Here is a 21,741-nt window from a genome sequence, read left to right as displayed (position 1 = left end):
AGCGTCATTGATGACGGTTCCCGCCCCTGCGGGGGCCGGGAGGGAGAGAGCACGGGCTGAGTGGTTTGTGGCCCTTTTTTTTTTTTCGTGGTTCCAAAAACAGATCGGGTTTGTAGTATGTGACTGAGCTCGCCACGCGGTTCTCGTTTCCGATCCCTATCCCTCTAGGCTACCTTTTTTCTTTTTAATGTGGAATGGAATTCATTTTTTTGAGGAAAATTGGCTAAAGTAACGAAATAGTTGTCTCACTCTTAATTGCTACTTTAGAAGAATTTAATTTTTTATTAATGCAGTCCTCTGGTGTTATCTCTGCTCATCCAGATTAATACTTTGCCTCTGATATTTGTACATCCTTTATTTGAAAACGCTGTGGACAAGCAGTTCGTGGTAGGTACAGAAAGTGACAAGGAAGGTCGTTTGCTCTTTTTTCAATTTCTGTTCATATCATTACGTTTTTGTATTTCCAGTATCTCAGAGGGAATGTGGCAGTCAGTTTCAGTGTTAATGAACCATTGCCTTTTATCTGACGGCGGGGGGAACAGGCACTGTCCTCATCATCTTTTGTTTTCTTGTAGGTATTTTTGTTGATGCTGTAAATTCCATGGGCCAAACTTCTCTCTTCACTGCTGCATTGCTAGGTCTTGGTAAAATAGTGGATGTGCTGTTGGATTATGGCTCAGACGCTAATCAGTTAAGTATAAAAATAAATTTTTATTCTTAAATTGAAACTACTGTTTAATCTTTCAGTATTTTTAGTCAGTGTAATACACAATATTTACTGTATATAAATGAAGGCGTGCTTAAGATGCATGTTGCTATTTTAGCCAGAGATCCTCAGAGGTAAGTAGGTGCCTAATTCTCCTTATTTCGTGGTGTATGTTGTTGTTTGGGAGTGTAGGTTGAAACATTTCTGCTTTTAATGTTCCTCAGTCGCTGTTACGATGGAAGCACCCCAGTCCATGCAGCTGCTTTCTCAGGAAATCAGTGGATTCTCAGCAAGTTACTGGATGAAGGAGGTGATCTGAGAGTACATGATAAAGATGGAAAAAATCCTCAGTACTGGGCTATGTCAGCTGGAAAAGAAAGCAGTGCTCAGGTATGTGTGTGTAATACGAGTTGAATGTGTGCTAGACATGTGCTCGCATCTTCATCTTAAAGTGAAGAAACTCCAACGTTCCAGGGAGAAATTCTTGGCTTTTACATGTTAGATCACTATTTAACATTATTTTTCAACATCAGTAATGGTATTTTGAAGCCCTCATGATTCAGATTATTTAACTAAGGTTTTGCTCAGGTGCTGGGATGTGTCTGTCTGTAACTTGTTAGGACCTTTATGTATAAGCGTGCAGGGAGGAGAATGACAGGCCCTTGTTTTTGATCCTTGATGTATGTAATTTGTTTGCATGTGTGTGCAATTCAGGAGTAAACCTGAAGTAGTTTTCAAGTGTATCTCATTCTGTGCATGAACAGTGTCAGCAAATGTGTCATTTTTGCTAGCATGGCAGCAAAATGTGGTATCAAGAAGGCTTATTCATTACTCCAATATTGATTTAAAACTCATAATACTCCTCTTTCCTGTTATTACAATGCTCCTCTTAAAAAGAAACCTGATATTATAATTTTCAGTGGGTGAATGTCTTGAAGTTAGTCATCTAGTGTATGAAGTAAGCTTTCTCTTACGTTTTCATGTAATTGATTTTCTTCAAGTTTTTCTGTGTATCCATTTCTTGAAATGCCTATTTAAATATTGCAAGTAACTAGTTATTTTTTCAGTAGTCATGATCTATTAATTTAAAATGGTTTATCTTGCAGTTCTGAGGTAATTTTTGTTGTTGTTGTTGTTTTTTCCCTCCCCCTCCTCTCTAGATGCTGGAATTTATACAGCGTTGTACATTCCACATGCAGGCTGCTGTTCAGAATTTTCCTTCTGATCTACTCAGGAAGGTTGGCTCATCAAAAGCGCTGGTCTGCAGTCCATCTAGGTTTGGTGGCCTTGTTCAAGGGTAAGAATATATTCTCAAGTACCGAGGGATTGAGCTACAAGGACTTTTACTTCCATATTCTGTTATCTTAAAATTAACATGTTCTTGTTTCTTTTTGACAAGATCAGATTTAAAACCAATGTGTGTTAGGAATGATGATGCTTTTTATTTCTGTTGCGAGAGCTCCAAATAGAAACTCTCATAGTTGTAAATATCTGTATATTAAGAGATACTCTTGAAATCAGCAATATGAAGTCCTGGATTTTAATAGTATTAAAATGGTGGTAACATGAAGCAGTTTGTTTCTTGACCTTTTAAGATCATTGCAAATCTTTTGGGGGTGTGTTTGCAAGTGTTTCAAGAGCTTTTATGTCAGATACATGTTAGGAAAAATACATACTTGTGAACAAAAAGCGATGCGGGATGCCTGTATATATATATATCTTTTTTTATTTAATTGGCTATCTTGGTTTAAACAAATATATATCATAATGGTGTGTCTAAAAAGTTTTAATGACTTGCACAATAATTTGGAATTTCAGCATCCACCATTACACTTTTTGTGTGGGACCAGTCAAATGCAACAATTGAAATACATGGCTGTTGCAGAATTTCTGCATTTTTCTCTTTTTTTGTATTTTACTCAAACCCTTGGCGTATTAGTTACTCTTATTGCTTATGTTTTTGATACTTAGAAATGTTGACAGTCCTCTGGGTAGATTTCTAAAAGGTGGAGATAATGCAACCAAGAACATTTACAGCTTTGGTTTTGGGAAGGTAAGATGCTATGGATAACGGTTTTCTAATGATATTAGTACAGTTTTTCAGAGTCATATATTCTTCACAGTAACTACCCCACCTGTGTTATTTTTAATTTTTACTGTGTTCTTATTTCTACTGAAATGGTGGAAAAAACTGGAGAGCGCAAATATTCAGGCCTTTAGTTGTTAGTAGTGTCCTGCCTATCAGAGGAAGCTGTTTTGGAACAGGCAATAGAAACTCTCCTGTTAAACGTCGCCTGTGGGAGTTCGTGGTGACTCTTTCTGCTTTCCCTATTGCAGCTTCACTAGACAGTTAGGCTTTTGACTAAGATACCTTAGCATGTCATTTTGATGCTTTGGCTGATGCTCCCATTGCAGTGATTGCACTCCAGTTTTTAGTGAGCTTGCGGCAGATGTGACGGATCTTGGGAACTGTTGCATATTCCTTTTGGTTATGCCCTGGTGGTGTTTCAGTTTTATCTTGCAGGCAGCAGGCATCTAGGGTACTTGGCATCTCTCCCTATTATTGGGGAAAAAGATGTGGTTCAGGCAGATGATGAACCAACATTTTCTTACCATGTTGGACCATGCATGATCATGACAAAGTAAGTGGAATCAAAGGGATTTTAGCCCCTCTTAGTGTGTATCTGTTACTATTAAGCAGCAAGCTGTTGTACCAGATGCTTTGTTTGGATAGTTTTCCTTGTCTGTTCTATATTCATCCACTGCTTTCTGCTTGCAACTTGTTTTCTGCAGTCCACGGATTAATATCTTCTTTAGACTCCCTTGATATCTGTAGGTTGCTCTTGCCCTTTCCAGCAATATTAACCCAATTACGGTATTCATTGATAGCAATGTTACAGTACTGATTCCTTTTGTGGTGGGAAATCTGTTGCTGGGGTCACACAGATTGCGTTGTTCAGTGTTTAGTCCTTGTAATTGTTGGGTCAGACCTCAGGCCTCCGGATATGCATGTCTGCAGCCCATTTGCTCGAACCTATGGTGAAATGAGAGTTGCAAGTATAGACTGAGCCTTTTTTATTTTTTTTATCTTTTGTATTGTGTAGCAAGTAGTTGTGCCTCAGAGGCATCCAGAGAATTGACAAATCGGTGATTTAATCTTCCCAAAGCTCTGGCTTGTATCGCAGTGGGCTGATGGCCTTTAGTGAGAGGAGTTTGAGTGTCCTTGTTCTTTACCTTGGATCATGGAAGGGTAGCATCTTTGGACAGCAAACCTGTCCTGCTACATCCAGTCTTTAACAGGATGAGAATTTATTGTCAGTTTGAAAGAGTGTATGCTATAGCCAGGATCATCACAGTAATGTTACTAACAGTAGGAGACAGCACCAGAGCATTTCAGAACTACAAAATTATTTGTAAGTAAACCTGTTAACTGGAAAAAAATACTGCAGAAAGCATCTCGTAGAAATTCCTCTTCTTCTCCTTGTAGCTTAATGTGGGGAGGCAGCAGAGTTACAGTGAAGGAACTCAGCTTTGAGCCCCATCAGAACTGTAGCAAACTACGCTTAGCTGATCTTCTCATTGCAGAGCAGGAACATAGTAGGTAAGAAAGAATGTGCAGTAGCCACAAGTGCTCCTGGGGTTTGGGTGTCTCCAGTGATGTGAGGAAATGTGATTAACCTCGGGAGGGCTGTCAGGCTGTGGTTGCACTCTCCCTCTGAATGAGAATTACAGGTCTCATCTTCTCCTGTCTCTTCCCACTCCATTTGCTCCCCAGTGGATGATACAGGAGAAGGTGATAATCTCTTCTGGTATGTCTGGATGAATGCTTCATTGCACATGTCCTGGGTGGATTATTTATAGATTATCGTAGTTGCGACAGTAAGCACTGTTTCCTAAATGTCTCCTAATCTATGGTTCTTTTAAATAAATTTTGGGTATTTTAATGACAAATTAGAAGCATTCACGTATTAACTCTATCCCTGCCAAAACCAGGACGATTGGTAAAAAGGCCTAGAAGGCCAGGACTCTCTTAATCTCAGATTTGCCTTACAATTATTTTTTTCCTCTCCCTTTGCAGTAAACTCCGTCATCCTCATTTGCTACAGTTGATGTCTGTTTGTCTGTCTAGTGACTTGGAGAAAACCCGTTTAGTATATGAAAGGGTTAACTTTGGTTCTCTGTACAGCATCCTTCATGAAAGGGTAATCGGAATACTTGGTTTTTAAATAGTAATTAATTGAGAGGAGGAAGTTTAGTAACTGTATCTACCATCTTTACTCAAAGAACAAGAAGACAAAATCATTGGTCTGGGTTTCTATTTCATTGCACACCATCAGGTACTCTGGGTAAGCTGGTAAAGTTTGTAATTGGCAAATACTTCAGTTAATGTCTAGGTGCAATTGCCTTGATTTTCTTGTTTGGTGTCAGTTGTAAAATGGCTGCTGTTAAATTCAGTTGAACTTTTAATCTTCTGCATGTGGTTGTATACTGCAAATGTGGCGAGACCAGCTTTTGCCCTTGAGTATTTGCATGTAGTATATTGCAAACGGCCTGTGTATAAAAGTGAAGGCTTGAACTCAGTTGTGTTTGGTTTTTTTTTTTTAATCAACTGATCTGTGTTTTATTTTTGTCATTCAATACTTTTCCTTTTTTGCAGTTAATTGAGTCATTATTTTATTTCTTTAACTGTTTGAATGCAGACATCTAAGTTACTGGAGAAATTGCAGTCAAAGGCAAGAAATTCTAAGAGTTCATTCTGCTTCAGAGTGAATTTTGGCATAGTCGATATCTTTCTTTTTTTTTTCCTTAATTACTTTTTAAGGTACTATTAGTTGGTTTGGTATTGAGAACGAACATTATTTAGCAAGTGCAATTTGTCTGACTTTTACTGCAGTATGTTTCATGTTTGCTTTCTTTACCTTCTTCTGTACAATAATAGTTTTTCCCTACATCAAGCTTTAAAGACCTGCAATGCAAATTTGGTACTTCTGGTTTTTTTCAGCGTACAGAATTCCCAGTACTGCGCATGGAGACAATTTTGTATGTGCTCCTTCAAATTAATGACGCTCTGCGTTTTCTACACTCCCGTGGATTTATCCACCGTTCAGTTACCTCCTATGCTATTCAAATTGTTTCTTCTGGTGAGGCAAAGCTGTGCAACTTGGAATACATGATAGAGAGGTAAAGAACTTCCTCACTGTTTCTGTGAAAGGGACAAACACAAGTAAAGTCACATTTAGTGCTAAATTGTGCTGAAGTGCCCCTCTTGATGACTAGGGACTCCTGCCTCTGAGTCAGGCAACAGAGTTAGAGGAGTAAAGAACTCCAAATTAACTTTGCCACAGGCAGTACAGCAAGTTTCAGGTGGACTTAGTTTCTGTGTTATAAGTATCTGAAAATAGAAACTAGTGAGAGAATCAGCTCTTTACCAGAGTATGAAAATACCATCATAGGAAAATAGAACCTAATCTTACAGAACAGAGATGAAATTCCTCTTCGAGTCATTAATTCTGCTGCTGGGCTAGAAATAAGTTAAGTCTCCTCTTGTTATACTGAACTTGTGCTTATGGAGGCTTACCTAAAATGGTTGAAGATTCCACACCTCGTTGAACTGGTAGTAATTAAGTGCCACCAGTGACAAAAAGAGTATTTCTTTTATGAGGGACGCCATTCATTTAATTTAGGAAAATTATTACTTATATACATCTTTTTTATTTCTTCCTGTAGTGCAGTCTGATTAGATTGTAAAGAAAGAGTAAAATTGATAATAAACAAAAATTTGCCAATGGTAATGTCCCGAAAGGAGCAAGAGACTTCCTAACCTCCTTGCAAGCTCAATTTGTTAATAAATCTTGGTGATTTCTTGGCTATTTCAGATACAGCTTACTATGAAATGAATAACAAAAAAAACTATAGTTAAATGTGAGGAGGAAGTTACCTTCTAGACATACGTATAAATTGCAAAATAAATGTTGACAGGCTAGGTGGCACCTGCTTGTATTTCACCCATGGTCAGAGAACGCTGGCCAGAGCTAAATGGTTGGTTGTAAAATTCCTATTGGGAAGTTTTCAACTTTCTCTGATTTCTTTTTGAGTCTAAATTTGTTAAAAGAGGTCTTACTTTTGCCAGAAAGTCTTTGCTGTAATGTGCCAAAATACACTTACTGGTGTGAAAATATGACATGTTTTTATTTGCAGGTATGCTCTGGACCTTTTAGGTATTTAAACTAAAAGCAGATATAACAAACTCAGGTGTTTAATTCCAAAAGATATACCTTCTAGTTGAGTGTGCTGTATGTCCCAATTTACAACTTTTTTCCCTTTATACAGCAAAGATGGTGGAGAACACAGTGATCTGACACGTATTCCTGTCCCAGTCCAGCTGTATAAGTGGTGCTCTCCTGAAGTAATCCTTGAGAAAGTTGTCACGGTCAAATCGGATATCTATAGCTTCTGTACAGTAGTGCAGGAGGCCTTGACAGGTATATCTATAGGTTTAGGCTTTTGTCACTAGGGTAACCCACTGAATGTTTTCAACCCTCCAGGCAAAAACCCCAAATGTTAATGACAATAGCAAAGACTACTGGAAACTTCTCTAAAATGTAATCAGAAAAGTTAAAATTGCATAACTAAAGGATGAGATTAATGGTTGGTATTAGAGAGATACAATTTTGTGTACAGTGTTTTTCTGTTTTTTATCTTTCCTCTTCATACGAGGATGACAAAACATTCAGTTAACTCTTTGCAATGTGCAAAACGAGCCTGTGCAGCTTTCATCTTTTTCATCACTAAGATAACTCACAGATAATGTATTGTTATTACAGATAATGTAACGTATGTTATGTATTGACTTTGACTATTTTGACAGTGAAATGGGATAAACAATTACCCTAAAAATTAAACCCTCTATTAGCTAGTTGATAATGAAGAATCCAGAGCATGGTTTACAGTGTAACTGTCTCTAGAGATTGCTGTCAGCTCCCTTTAAAGCATCCACTGTTGAAGTAAGATAAGGAGGAGATGCCAGACTGGACTGAGTGCTCGTTTGGTTTGTGACGGTAGTTGTAAATTAGGGAACGTGCTGACAATAATGCTTCAGTATCTCTGATTCTTTTCTCCTTTTTTCTTTTTTCTTTATTTTCATTAACATTGATATACAGCTTGTGACATAAAGTCTATATTTATGTCTTGCAGAGACCCCTCCCTGGAAGGGTGTTGAAGACTCAGTTATTAAACAGCTCATAATTTCGGGACAACAGTTAGAAGCAGATGTCAGACTTCCTATGCCCTATTACAGTATCGTAAAGTCAGGGCTAGAACCTAAACAGAAGAACCGCTCCATGAAACTTCAGGATATTCAATATATACTGAAAAATGACTTAAAGGTGACTTCCAGGATTGTAGCTTTTCATGTATTTAAAATGGCAGAGTTTTGTGTCCATTCAGATTCAAGTTGTTCTGCTTAAATCTAGGTGGGAGGCAATCTAAACATTGAGTATCCTTTTCTGATCATAGAGACAAACCACCTTAAAAGAGAAGGTAGGGACATTGAACTGTCAAATACAATTGTCTTTTACTCTCTTTTCTGTATTACAGGACTTAACTAAGTCTCAAACTGGTCATGCTGATGAAATGTCAAAAGCACAAAGACCCGCTGTTTTTGCAGATGTGAACATCTGTTTGGCATCAGCTTTTAGCTACCAGAAGAGAACACAGGAATTGCAGGGAAAAGAGGCAACCAAGGCTGGTGAGTTTTCTTCTAGCAAGATGTCATGTGTCCTCCACTTAGCATGTTCCTCAGTCCATAAAGGTCTAATATAAATAATTAAAATGTGAGCACTTACAGATTTTTATGACATAGTTTGAAAATAGAAATGAATAGAATCCCATAGCTTTGGATTCTAGCTACCGCCCTAATTGTTAATGTAAACTCAAGACTATAAGTCTGGTTAATAATTGAAGTTCAGGCACACTGTTTTCAGCAGAGGTGTTAAATGCTGCTCATGTAGGCTCTAAAAGGTGTTAACTCCTAAATGTACGAAAGCAGTGTGTTTGGACATCTGGAGAAATGGTTTAACAGTTAAAATCAAATTTTTCAGACAGCTCTACTGCCCCAAGATACTCTCTTTTTCCTGAGGAGAATAGTGCTTTAGTGGACCAAGAGGCGTCAACCAGTCTACAGCCAGTTGCGCTAGACAAAAATTGTGATGTAGCTTCTGAACTCCAGACGACCCTCAGTGTGAGTGAGGCAGATGACAGCCTCTGTAGCTTTGAAATCAATGAAATCTTTGCCAGTTATCCAGAACTTCATGAAGATTTCCTGGAAGAAGGAGCTGGATTAGGTCAAACTCTAAAGGATGAAAAAAGGCAGCAAAAGGAAGAAGATAGGGCTACCCTCAGAGACCTGTATGCATTCCCTGGAGTGCACTGTGAGGAAAAGCCAATTTATGAGAAAGGTGGCTTTTCGGAATCGTGTACAGAGTACACTACAGAAGAGGAGGAGAGGATAAGTGAGGCCTCTGACCTGTGCGTACTGGCACAGGTGAGGGGAGATGCTGGGAGAAGAATGAGTAGTCTGTCCCAAAATGAGCAGCACGTCAGCAAATGTGTCCTTAATTTAAAGATTGTTCAAAGCATGTTGCAGCAGGCAGCGGATTCCCTGTGCAGAACAGAGGAGAAACTGGACAAATTAGAGGCCACTGAAAAGCAAAAGAAGCTGCTCCAGGAAATCACAATGAATCAGCTTTCTAAGCAAACTTTTCAAGAAAGACACTGGAACGGATCTAATGATACTTCCCAAAATACCAATAACCCTTTTTCTGGAGTTAATACTTTTTTATGGAAGGCTGTAGGTCCACCATCAAGTGACTATATTCCACCACCAATAACATGTCAGGCAGAAGGAGCATTGGGTGGAGACAGTTTCCAAGCTGTTGCAAAGACAGCAAAGGAAATGGAGGCAATTCAAAATGAAAAGCAGAAGGGCTTTCATGAGAGGAGTAAGAGTAAAAATGAAAACAACCATCATGATCTCAGCTTCAGTGTGGTGAAAAGCTTGGATGATCACATAAGCCTAGACCATGAGGTAAAGTGCTGAGCTGGGTGACTGTGTTTATCATTTCTGTATTCCTTAGCAGGTAAAGAGACGTGGTTATGGATGGTGTCCAAGAGGAGGGATGAATCTGTCTTTTAAAATATATGCGCATACCATATGCATTATATATGGGAATGAAAATAGTCAGCTCAGCAGTGCAATAGTATTATTTCTTCCCCCCCCCCCGCAAAATACTAGTCCAGTGGCTCAGGAGGGAATAAAATCCTGTGCTAAAATGGAGATGGGACTGTCAGGGAAAAGGGCAAGCGGAGCAAGATTTTTGTTTGTATACTTAGTTAAGCTGTCATTAGTAAGGGCTTCTAAATCATTTTCATTATTAAATATAAGTAGTTGACATGCTTAGCCCAAAGAGAAAGAGAGAAATTCATGTACGTATCTGCTGTAGGAATAATCTTGAGTCATTTATGTCCGCTCATTCCCCTGGGAACTACATGGTATGATAGTCTGCCTGCGTACATACGAAACCTGCTATAAATCCAGGGCAGAGTTTTCACTAGTCCTAAGGCCTGGAGTTGTCATCCTTTCTCATGAGCAGTGCTACTAAAATACAACCTAGGGAATAAAGTTTGCACGGTCCGGTTCTTAGTATATCTCATAGACAGCTCAACAAGTAATTACCAGAATGTTCGACGTGTGCTGAGTGATCGCTTGTTGGACTCGTTTCAGCATTTACTCCCATGTGTATCTGTAAGATGCAAAAAAAAGTTCAACTTGCAGTGTCAGAGAGGAGGTGATTCACTTTCTGCAGCAAGTGGAAGTGATGAAGAGAGGTGGTGAGTTTTGTTCGTATTCACAGAAGAGTTAACTCTTCCAGATTCATCTTGATACAGCCACTGTCAAAAGTAGACACATCCAGGATCAAGGATGGCATTAAACGTTTTTTCAGTAAGCCGTCTGTCCAATTAGGACCCTACTGTGAGTCATTGTCAGCTGCAGAGCTGACAGGGTAACTGCTGCGACAGGGCAGTTACTTTTAAAGAGTGGTGTTCAGACAGATTCCAAATGCCTCTCTGATGGAGGTCAGTGGTCCAAAACTGTAACAGGTTCTCTCTCTGCACAGCCTCATTCAATTCTCAGCAGAAATGCTTTGGCTTTCATAGGTGTAGGTCTAGGACCTATGTTAGGGGCTGTGGGAGTAGAACAGTCTCGCTAAACCCAGTGACAACAGAGCATATGTTACTTCGTTACGTTTGCTGTGCTTTTTAATGTCATCCCTTGGTATTTCTAAGTATGGGTGGAAAGCACATGTTAAAAGTACCCGGCAAAACTTGTGCAAATTAATGTATCTTACTAGTTGGAAAGATCGGGACAGGCACCTCCTTCAATGTTTGGGTCAAGTCAGTCAGGAAAACTGTTGCAGTTTTTAAGTTGATTCATGACCCGGTGGATCAGTAAGACCCGTTGGTAGAGGACGTACTTGGTTAGAACATAAATATGCCAGATGCTGACATGTGGTTAGATGATCAAGTGGATGAACTCTAGATTGGAATCGGGTTGGTGGTAGGGTTGTTGTTACACAAGTCTGAAGTTCTGAATATCTTCAGTTGTCCACTGATCTCCTTCCTGACCTGAATAAAACATACCTACATAGCATTCATTGTCTGTTAGTGTCTATATAGATATATCATCTGAAGGCAGTTAACAGCTTTTGAAATACAGATTTTAATGTACAGCTTGTCTGGTTAATCTGTAACAGACCTAAAAAACTGTCCGTGCTTTCTAAGCTTCTGACGGCTCAATCTGCTAGTTCTGTTGGGTTCTTAGAATATGTGTGCTCTCAGCCTTTTAATTAACATTAAAACAACTTCTAGTCTTTTACTGACTGGGGAATGCTTAACATGATACGCTTGTGCATTAACAGAGTTTGATGAATTTCATAACGACTTATTATAGGTGCTATCCAAAATCAAGATCTGAAATTTACAGTACAAAAATAAGTGAGGAAGGAAGGATGATGCAATCAGAATGGAGGAGTAAGTAAATCAGTCTTAACTTGGCATTAACGTTAGCAAGTCTTAACTGCAGTGCATTAAAACTTAACACATTTTGTTACTTAAAGGTCTGTGTGCCTTAATTGCTGAAGCTCTATTAGGCTGTTCTTGGATGAAAACCAAACGAGTAGGATCCTGTGTCTTGCACATTCAGGGCATAAAATAATCACAACCACATTAAGACAGTTTGATTATAAAGCTCAAGGAATTTCTAGCCCTGTTTTGGAGGATGTAAGGGAGGGACAGCGTATGAATTTAGAAACGGTAGTATAGCAATGACCAGTGGATGGCAGTACAGGCATGAATAATAGAGAATGCAAACTAACAAAAATTGTTCATGTGGAGACTTGTCCATATCAATTTATGCAGGTTTTAAGCTTTCCTTAAAATGGAAGGAAGCGTTTAGCTCTTTTCATGATAAAGGAGTTTACAGGCTGTAACTTTAGCATTTTTAAGTCTGCAGACACAGTGGAACACAGGGAATGCTTTGAAGGTCCAGATTCTGTAGTGTGAACTGGTAATTTTGTTCTTTTTGTGTAGCTGAAGTAAAGCAAATGGCTAGAAGAGTGGCCTCAGGACAACTAGAACTCGGCTCTCCATATCCAGCCAGTGAATGTACATCTGAAAGTGAAGCAGAGAGTATAAAGGAAGCCTTTCAACATGTCACTGTTAGACTCCAAAAAAGTCAAGACCAACAAAGATACAGGTGGCAGACAGGTGATAATGTTGAGCCTTGGGATCTGGGCAGTGAGGATAGATCTGAATCTGAGGAGAGTGATCTGGAGTCTGCATTCAGAAGTTCTGGAGGTAAGGTTGAAAAACAAAAAATAATTTCTTCTCTTTTTGTCTCTTCCCATCTCCCAGCAGATTTCAGCTTCTGTGATTTTTGTTACAATAATTGTCAATTTTGTCTACCAGAGTCTTGCCCCCAGAGCAGGTCAATCACTCAGTCATTGGTGAACATAAATAATAGACTAAGATGAGTATTACATGTTAACAGGTGGAGGTAATGTCCAGTGAGCTTGGAGACCCTTCATCGTCGTTGGTTACCATGTATCAGCATGGGAGACCCAAAGCTTTCAAATCCACGAGTATGATTTCACACTTTATTTCTTTCAATTGGACTACAGAGATGCTTTTTCTGTAGTAGCATAGTGCGTGGTGCTTTTGTAATAGTTATGGATAAAGGAACAAGGAAAGCTTTAAATGCCTAGGTTAACGATGTGAGCATTTAAATGTCATTATTTTTCCACGTTCCTGGCAGACAATGTCGTTTTACTGTCAACTCTCATTGATATCCCATCAGTGGTTCAGATCACTCACTTCATGTTATTTTTTTGCCTAATAATTTTGTTCCCTTCTGACATCCTAGGGAGAAGTTGCCAGTCGCCATCACAAGATGAACAAGCAGAGTCTGGAATAGCCATTCATAGGAATTCAGTCCTTCCTCAACAAGTTGAGAATCTCTCTAGAGTATGTATAGTAATCGAAGAAACCTAGTTGCAGCTAGTTATCTGTAAAACAGTTTAGCCTGGTCTCTCCATGTTGCACACTGAACTACCAAGACAGCTGATCTTTTCAGTTGTGATCTGACTAACAATCCCCCTACTCCCACCCCCTTTTTTTTTTTTGTTTGGTTCTGTAAACCATCAAGGTAATGTAAGGAGCAGGAGGTAGGTTGAAACTCAGAGTGATCAAATGAAATAAAATTTCAATTTGATGCAGTATTGTTTAACATTATTGACTAAAATATATGTTCTTTAATGGAGAGTGGAGAAAGCATCTCAAATGATGATGTCTTTCACAGGGGCATTCAAGGGAATTACATTGTTCCCTTAATTCATCTCCTGATGTGTCTGAAGAATTCTTGACTCCTGATCATCACTATTTCCTTCCTCCTACTGCTCAGGGAAGTTCAGAACTAGAGGTAAAAATAACAGAAAAGACAGGAATGAAGTCTGCGTCAAGAACCTTGGACGTAAGTTACACAACGTGGTTTTATTATGCTCCCATTTGTTTTGAAGAAGAGCTGTAGAAAATGGGAGAATGACAGTTTTTATTCTTTTCTTTTGAAATAATATCTACAAATAAAGGTTCATGTAAAAGTAAGAAAATTCTAACTCTGTTCCTTTAAAACACATACCCCCACCCAAAAAACCCCCCCAAAAAACCTCCCAGACAACTAAAACCCCACAAACACACAGACTCCCAAAACACCAGGGGCATGTTTTCTTAATTTGTTTACTAGGAAATTACGTAATCTGTGGCTGAGAAAAGTTTCAGGCAGTTGATAATCTCAGCCTGTCCTTCACAGCTCTATCGATTATAGTACTCAATAGTCTTAAAACAATCTTCATTCATTTCTTGAAGATTTGAAATTATTGTGTGGACTGTTGAATCCAATCCATGCTGTTTGATAAGCTCTTGAAAACTTTGTCTCTCCATTCTGATTGTTGTGAACATCATCCTGTGAGAGTTGTCCTACCCTTCGCAGCTTGCCTGTGAGAAATTGAATTTGCTTCCTTTTTTCCCCCCCTTCAGACCTCAGATGCTGAGGGCAAATTAGAAGATGCTTGTGAAGGATTTTTACAGAAACGGTTACCTGAAGATGCAGGATCAGGTAATCAGGTTTCAGGTAAATGTGCTCTTTCTTTTGAAGGTACTTCTGAGTCAGGGAGACGGAGTCTTGTTGCACTTACGTTTTTGTCAGCAGCACTCCTGTCAGAAGGCTGGAGCTTAATTCTTCAGGGTCACTTGGTCTCTTACTCCTCATTATTTTAGTGAGAGTTCGGGACGCTCAGGATTTTGGAAGATGAGGTTTGGGCATTGCAGTCACTGAAATACTGTTGAGTGCGATGATTATGTACTTGCTGTATTTCAGTTAAAAAAACCTTGTTTGCAACCTTTTTGTTTTTACCCTGGGGCTAAGTTTAATCTTTTTATGCAACTTGCTATGGTGCTGGAAGCTGAATTAGAGTTGTATTTACACATTAATATTCTTACTGCTAGAAGGATGTTGAGCTTATAAACTGTAAGAGCTGACAGTGTGTGTGTGCAGAATAATGGAAGGATCATCGTTGTTTCTCTAGTCTGTTGGCTCTCTTAGCTCAAATTTGTAAATGTTGTGATAGTCCCCAGTGCTTCAGTGGTTGACTGTCTGGCAGCCGTGGTATGTTTATGAAAATGCATCTTTAAAACACATTGGTCTCTTGGCAACAACAAAGGTCACAAGAACTAAAAAATTTAATGAAGTTGCAATTGCCTGTTCAATGAGTTGCGCCGCTTTCTTTTGTACTTGCAAAACCCAGTAACAGGGGACATTTGTTATTTGTATTCAGGAGGAAAACTACTATTCTGCAGCACAGCGGTGCAGAACTCTGGCAGTAACACGCTAGGAGTGAATCAACTTAGCCATATGCCTGTAGCCAGGTAGATAGACTTATTTTCATCATCACTTCAAGCATAAATTAGGTTATAAAGTGTGCGCTCTATTAATTCTGCTTATATATCTAATACTCAAATAAGATGCCAGTGGTGTTTTTTAATGATTATCTACATATCATAGTTCCTTGCGAAGAAAACACTAAAAGGACTTTCACAAGTCTCATGGGGTTTTGTCTCTTACAGTGTTCAGTATTTTTTTTTTTTTTTTTTTTTTCTTAATGAGGGAGCTAAAATAGGAAAAATAAATCATGTATATATTACAATTCCTTTTAAAAATCTCAAACAACAAACTTTTGTTGTTTTCCACGTGGAAAAGGTTTTTTTTTTTTTTTTTTTTTTTGCTTAATGAGGGAGCTAAAATAGGAAAAATAAATCATGTATATATTACAATTCCTTTTACACTGATAAACTACAGTATTAAACAGAGCAAAGATAATTCAAATTAAGACTTCTGTCATCTGTTTTAGTTTTGTTGTGCTTTGGTTTTGGAGCTCAGGTGGCATGAAGATCATGCCTTTTCCCCTCCCGTGAGAAGAATCTGATGCAAGTATGCTCACTGCATCTTGCCTGCAGATAACATTAGCCCATGCTTTGAGACTTGCAGTCTCATCTATCAAACATGAGGTGTTTATAACCAGTATTTTTGTAAATTTTATGTTCTACTATTATGCAGAGATGTTGGCCAGAATCACCACCTCATGCTGCAAGGGGTGCTTTCACTTAAAGAGGAACAGTCCTCGCTCTGAGGGTCTTTCAGCAGTGGCTTTCAGGCTTAAAAGCCCCTTCCCTCCCTGTAGCTCAGCTTTCCTTGTGTTCCTCCAGAGTTAGCAGCTGCTCACTTTCTCCAAGTGTGGGAGTGAGAGCTGGTTGTACTGTCTGTCAGTGTTGTACTCCCTCCCCTCCACTGGAGGAACTGAGTTACCAGTGTCAAAGGTAGGCAGCAAGCGTGTAAATACCTGGCCTTAAAGGTAATGGTTTTGGTTGCTCCCTTCACTTAGGAATTGAGCTTTTGCCAGCAGGACAGAAAGGACTGTTGCTCTCTGACCATATGACTAATCCCCTTTGAATACCTCTTTGATCTTGAATGGAGTTGTTAACAGTTTACAATGCAGACCAATCAAAGGATGATAAAACAAGGTAGTGATGTATATTCACAGATTTTTATTTAACTTTCAGTTTTGTTTTGAAACTGCATATGTCAATTAGAAGTTTTCTCCTTACCGGACACAAAGCCATAATGTGCTTAAAATGGCATTTTTCTCCTAGCACTCTCCATCTTCTAAGGTTTTAAGCAAAAGGTTTTTTTATAAGCTGCAGTCTACCTCAGAGAGAAAGTAGTCCTTTAAACTTTTTGAGAGAAAACTAAACAAATAATAATAAATAATAAATTTATTTTCGTAATTCTCTGAGAGGATTAATGAATATGACCTTTCTTCCTTTATTCCAGTGTTGTAGCAGTGCAAGAAGTGATACTGTGGGAGCCACAGGAAGAACGCAAAGAAAAAGATGTGTAAGAGCCACAGACCATTTTATATCAAAACTTCAGCAAGTTGGTCATTGTCATTGTAAAAGTTTTGTGTTGATGCAAAACAGGAAGATGAGACAGACCAAAGCTGAGAGAGAGAAAACTATCTGAAGTATTGAAAGAATATTTTCTCGTAATGAGTTGGGAGATTGGTATAAAAGAGTATTGCATACCGTTGTCCTTAGTTTGACATATTTTCATATTCATAAGTAATTAGTGTTAATCTGGGTGTGCTTCTTTACATTAAAGGGTTAGGATTCCTTGTTTCTTCTGTCCATATTACACAGGAGAAATAAAATTACTTTAAAGAGCAAATTGTTAGTATGTGGCTAAATAAATTTTACTACAAAAGTAGCCTTGTGATTAAGATTCTCGGGAAGAATTTGCAGAATAGGTTTGTGACTCACCTAGAAAAGTTAATTTCTTTTTACAGATAATGGAGATTTGCATAGAAATTACTGATTTGGTAACAGTAGACGTCTGTTCATTTCATGGTCTTCTGAGGACAATGTAATCCAGGGTATATCTGCAGAAGATACCAGTTTAATACAATAAGATACCACTTAATACAATCCTAGTCCTGTAGCCACTTAAGAATTTTTGTAGCTTGAGTGGACATCACTGCCTGTGCAGATCTTTAGCAGTTTCAGTTTATCTGAGTAATTCTTTTAAAGGTTCCGAAGACCTACATTTAGTCTTAATTAATGGATCGTTAATTTTTGTTAAACCTTGAGGTCTTCCCTTGGCTTTGGAGAGAGTTTTCTACCCAGTGGTTCATGTTTGAAGTTCCTGCCCTTTCTGGAGGCAGTTTCCTGAGCTTGCTTTTATAGGAGAATTACTAAAATTAAGAAATCCTGTAAAGGAAGGGAAAGCAAATAATTAACCTTTTCTGTCTTTGCAAGGTTACTGAAGATGGTGATCTTTAGCCTTCCAAGAATTCTGTGGGAAGTTTTCAAAGAGAATGTCTCTCTTCCTTCTGGAAAACTAGATAAGACTGAACAAAATTAAAATTTAAAGAACCTGAAAATAGCAGAATTTAGTGATTCGCAGGTGTAAGAAGTGGCTATTCTAACTGTCAGAACATCTTTCAATACTTCAGATCAGTGACAGATATTCAGGATTTGTCGAGTATCCCCTATGAGCAAGAGAACTACTGCAGGGATATAGATTGTAAAACGCCCAGAGTGACTCATGCACCAATGAGCGTCAGCACTCCACTCAGCTCAGGTAACTGCAGAGAGGAAAGAAGGAAGGACCAGTGAATTACTTTCTGTGCCAGGAGTCAGACCTTTCTGCCAAGACTTGCTGATGTAAAAATCATTGATGTGAATCATGGAACTCCATTCACATAGTACCAATGCAGAAATGTCAGGCTTGGAATAAGTAACCACAAGAAATGCTGTACCTTTTTGCTTGAAATCTCGTCGTTTTGGTCTGGATAGTTACAACTTTGTAGTTAGAGCCTGCTTGGTCAAAAGAAATCTCTAATGTAGAACTAAAGGAGAATTTACGGGGATGCAGCTGAAAAAGCCCATATCTGAAAGGTCTCTGACAGATAATTACTTGGTAGTTAATGGTAGCCTTCATAAATCAGAAATTATTTTAGACGTTTAAAATTGATTTGGAGCGATAGATGCAGATTTTAGCATTTTAAAGACAGACAATGTAATAAGCACTTAGTATGTTTTGAGTATTGATAAAGTGATCTCAATGTTTGTTGAACTTCAGTGTTTAAGAGCAACGAATTATCATTTGCTTTGTACTTTTATTACTTTGGTGTAATACAGTAGTCAAAATTTCTCAGTTGGCAAAGTTTTGCATAAATAATGTCTGAGATTGAACTCCTAGGTAATCAGTTTGGACTTCTGCTTACAGATCAGTTATGGACAGTAATTTCTTAGAGTTGCCTGTGCTGGTGCCTGTTCAAATACAAGAGACCTTTTTCTGCTTCCGTTGAAATGTGACCAAGATACAAAAAATCCAAAAATCATTTTCCAGCTTTGCTATCACCTTTTTCTTTTCTCTTTTAATTCTAGAAGAAAAAATTCCAGTAGCCTTTGAGAAATGCAAACACTGCCATGGAGTAGCTTCAGATTCTTCCTTTTGTGGTTCTCAAGAGATCTCTTCTTTGGTGTCCAGGACATTCACTACAGCCTATGAGGAGGGAAGGAGCACTGAAATGCCCTCTGTTGCTGCAGGAGTATTCTCATCTGAATTGAATGAGCCTGTAAGTCTAGAAAATTTACCTTATGCCAGCTATTCTTTAAAATATTTTTAAAAATACTTTTCCTTAAAATAAATGCAAGATGAGAAGCACAGAAATACTTGTAGGTCTTTGAGCATTTTGGAATCCTGGATCTGTTGACATAACGACAAAAGTTCTGATAGATTTCAAAGCAGTCAGTGTATGCCACTGATTATACAGAGTTGGCTTCCCCTTGGACCTAATCTTACTTAAATGTTGACCACCATCAAAATGGCCTTGCCTGCCTTCCATCCCTTCCCTGGCTGTTAAAGAACAGCAATTTCCTGGCATTGGATCCAGTAATCTTGGAACACCAAAGTGGTAAGTATCAGCAAAATGATTGGGTAAGAAAGGTATGTTTTTGTTGGAAGAGGCGTGTGTTGATCAGTTGGTCTTCTGGTGAGGCAACAGCAGGTTGCTTATCTGAACCACTCTGAATTCACAAGTGATTTGTGAACTGTAGGCTTTTGACTATGTGGAGCGGGGAATAAACTTGAATGAAAATAAATACGTGTGCATGTGTGTTCAAGTATGTAAGTTTTCATGTGAAACTGGAGAGTTCTCAAAACTTAGTGGGGGAAGGTAAATGAGTATGTAAATGAGTGATTCCTTGAGGAAGAAGACTAAGGTGGAAGCCTCCATCTAGTTGTTTGGAAGCAAGTAAATGTTCAGAAAGCCCTTGTAGTAGGGGATTAAATTTGTCCTTTTCATGCGCAGACATGGCATAATCTTATCAACTTTGTTGTATCAAAAAATTCTCTCTCTTTGGAGTTGACAATTTCCAAGGTCACTGTAGTGATTTCCAGTAATCTTTTTGGAATGGAAGGTGTTCCGGAGCCACAGCATTATCTTAACTGTCTTTTCAGACAGTTGTATATAAAATAGTTGCCTTTATGCCTTATTGTTATTCATTGATGAGGTTGTCATTTAAAGATTAAATGAGAGTTTGTTCAACCAGAACAGTAGTGACTGCATTCGTTGTCATCAGGTCAAGTCTGTGTCTTTCTGCTTGCGTAGCAGACAGTTGGAATTCGTTAAACCCATTAACAGTGCAGTGCTGCCTTGACCTGGCTCTGTGGAGATACTTGATTGTGTCACTTTGTCTGAATTCTTATTTTAGGATTAAGTGCATGAAGTACCTGCTTCCATTTTGAGGACAGTGAGAACTTGCCTATGATTACAAATTTTTGATTTTTGGGGGCTCTTTTGGTAAATAGGTGTGCCTGGCTTTAATAATTAAAGATTCAAAACAGAGAATGGGAACTTAAAGAGATGTTGGAACTGTCCTTTCAGAGAATTCCCATCCAATTGTCCATGTAGAGTGTTGAAATGGATAAGATTACATAGCTGACAGTACCTTATAGCTGGCTAAAAGATGAGTGCACCAGCCTAAGCAAAACTTTCTACATATCTGGCTTACCCGGATGCTACCTCTGTTTTCATATTCTGAACTGATTGAAGAGCTTATTTAAAAATTTAATGGTCAACTAAGGCTTTAATTAAGGCCTTACCTCATTTTGGATTTAGTATGTTGAAGGGGAGGATTAAAGACCAGCAGTTCTTCAATTTGCCTTCCTATGTTTCATTCTGTATGATCTTACACAGGATGGGTTGCCAGTAGTTGCTTCATCCTTGAGAAGCACCAGGAAGGCATCTGGTAAGTCTCTTAACCCAGCCCCAGCCCAAATAGAATGATCAATAAATGGAGAAACAGATTTGAAAGGCATCTCTTTTTATAGGGATAAATATCTTTGCACACAACTGTGTATTGCTAGTGGTAATTAGGTTACGGATTTTGTCTTTGCACCTGCAGACTACGAACTCTGACCTCTAATCAACCTACATTTGAAGTGTAAATATTACTGGCCTAAAGTTTGCAATACAAGATTGAGAACTGAATGTGCAAGTCTAGCTCTAAATGATTCTTCCATGATGAAATTACTTAAAGATATTTGATAGAATGTGAATGAGCCTGGCTCGTGTAGGTTGATAAATGAAATATGTCAGCAAGATGCTGACATAATGTAAGCCTATGTCACAGTTACTAAGGATTAATCACTGCTAATTAACTAGACTTTTTTTTTTTTTTCTATCTCAGCAGTCTCACAGGCATCTAACAACTTCATTGGTGAGCTGCCTCCACCAGCCCAAGAGCTGCTGGATGAAATTGGTAAGAGGCACTTCACCCAAAATGGTAAGAGGCTTGCCAGCTGTGTTCAATCAGGACTTCTCCCAAATCATTCACTACTAAAATACACAAGAGCTTCCAAATTAGTTGCAGTCAGGTCAATGATCAGGAAGTTAGGCATCAACAGCTTAAATAACTGGCAGTTATTTAAGTTAGTCCTTGAAGTTTCTGCATTTCATGTAATGGTTAGTTGCCGCTGATGACAGCAGCTAGCCTGTTGAGTGCAGATATAATTTAACACTGAGATTAATTTTGTGTAGACTGAATTTTTCAAAGGTGTCCCAGAGCAATGCATGTTCTCCATTAAAACAAATGCAAGCCAGGCAGCTGCATCCCTCAGGTTTTTTTGCAGAGCTTAGTCTGAGTGATTTGTTTCTTTTTGTAATCACATCTTCAGACAGAACACAGTGTAAAAACTGCATTATTTTTATGGGGGTGTGTTACAGAAGAATTTCCTTTGGTTATTCAGCTATAAACTCTTCCTAAACTAATGCCAGACATTGGGATGATTAAATGTATATGGGTCC

General features: G+C 38.5%; 1 protein-coding gene across 1 annotated transcript in view; it reads left to right on the top strand.

Moving 5' to 3' along the window:
- Window positions 1-21,741, top strand: part of TEX14 (testis expressed 14, intercellular bridge forming factor) — a 35,085-nt gene that overhangs the window by 7,626 nt on the left and 5,718 nt on the right. Inside the window, exons 2-25 of the mRNA XM_019471821.1 lie at window positions 576-690; window positions 931-1,096; window positions 1,867-2,003; window positions 2,678-2,759; window positions 3,218-3,348; window positions 4,194-4,307; window positions 4,785-4,908; window positions 5,709-5,887; window positions 7,037-7,188; window positions 7,901-8,091; window positions 8,303-8,453; window positions 8,806-9,791; window positions 10,488-10,594; window positions 11,715-11,794; window positions 12,353-12,619; window positions 13,185-13,285; window positions 13,620-13,739; window positions 14,405-14,447; window positions 15,151-15,241; window positions 16,704-16,766; window positions 17,881-18,008; window positions 18,818-19,008; window positions 20,632-20,683; window positions 21,125-21,196. Of these exons, the coding sequence (XP_019327366.1) occupies window positions 576-690; window positions 931-1,096; window positions 1,867-2,003; window positions 2,678-2,759; window positions 3,218-3,348; window positions 4,194-4,307; window positions 4,785-4,908; window positions 5,709-5,887; window positions 7,037-7,188; window positions 7,901-8,091; window positions 8,303-8,453; window positions 8,806-9,791; window positions 10,488-10,594; window positions 11,715-11,794; window positions 12,353-12,619; window positions 13,185-13,285; window positions 13,620-13,739; window positions 14,405-14,447; window positions 15,151-15,241; window positions 16,704-16,766; window positions 17,881-18,008; window positions 18,818-19,008; window positions 20,632-20,683; window positions 21,125-21,196 (3,843 nt within the window). The remainder of the gene's footprint in view (window positions 1-575; window positions 691-930; window positions 1,097-1,866; window positions 2,004-2,677; window positions 2,760-3,217; window positions 3,349-4,193; window positions 4,308-4,784; window positions 4,909-5,708; window positions 5,888-7,036; window positions 7,189-7,900; window positions 8,092-8,302; window positions 8,454-8,805; window positions 9,792-10,487; window positions 10,595-11,714; window positions 11,795-12,352; window positions 12,620-13,184; window positions 13,286-13,619; window positions 13,740-14,404; window positions 14,448-15,150; window positions 15,242-16,703; window positions 16,767-17,880; window positions 18,009-18,817; window positions 19,009-20,631; window positions 20,684-21,124; window positions 21,197-21,741) is intronic.

Source organism: Aptenodytes forsteri, unplaced genomic scaffold, assembly GCF_000699145.1.
Source record: "Aptenodytes forsteri isolate BGI_AS27 unplaced genomic scaffold, ASM69914v1 Scaffold66, whole genome shotgun sequence".
NCBI lineage: Eukaryota > Metazoa > Chordata > Aves > Sphenisciformes > Spheniscidae > Aptenodytes > Aptenodytes forsteri.
The sequence above is the reverse complement of the archived record's forward strand: the minus strand, read 5'-3'. Positions and strand labels throughout refer to the sequence as shown.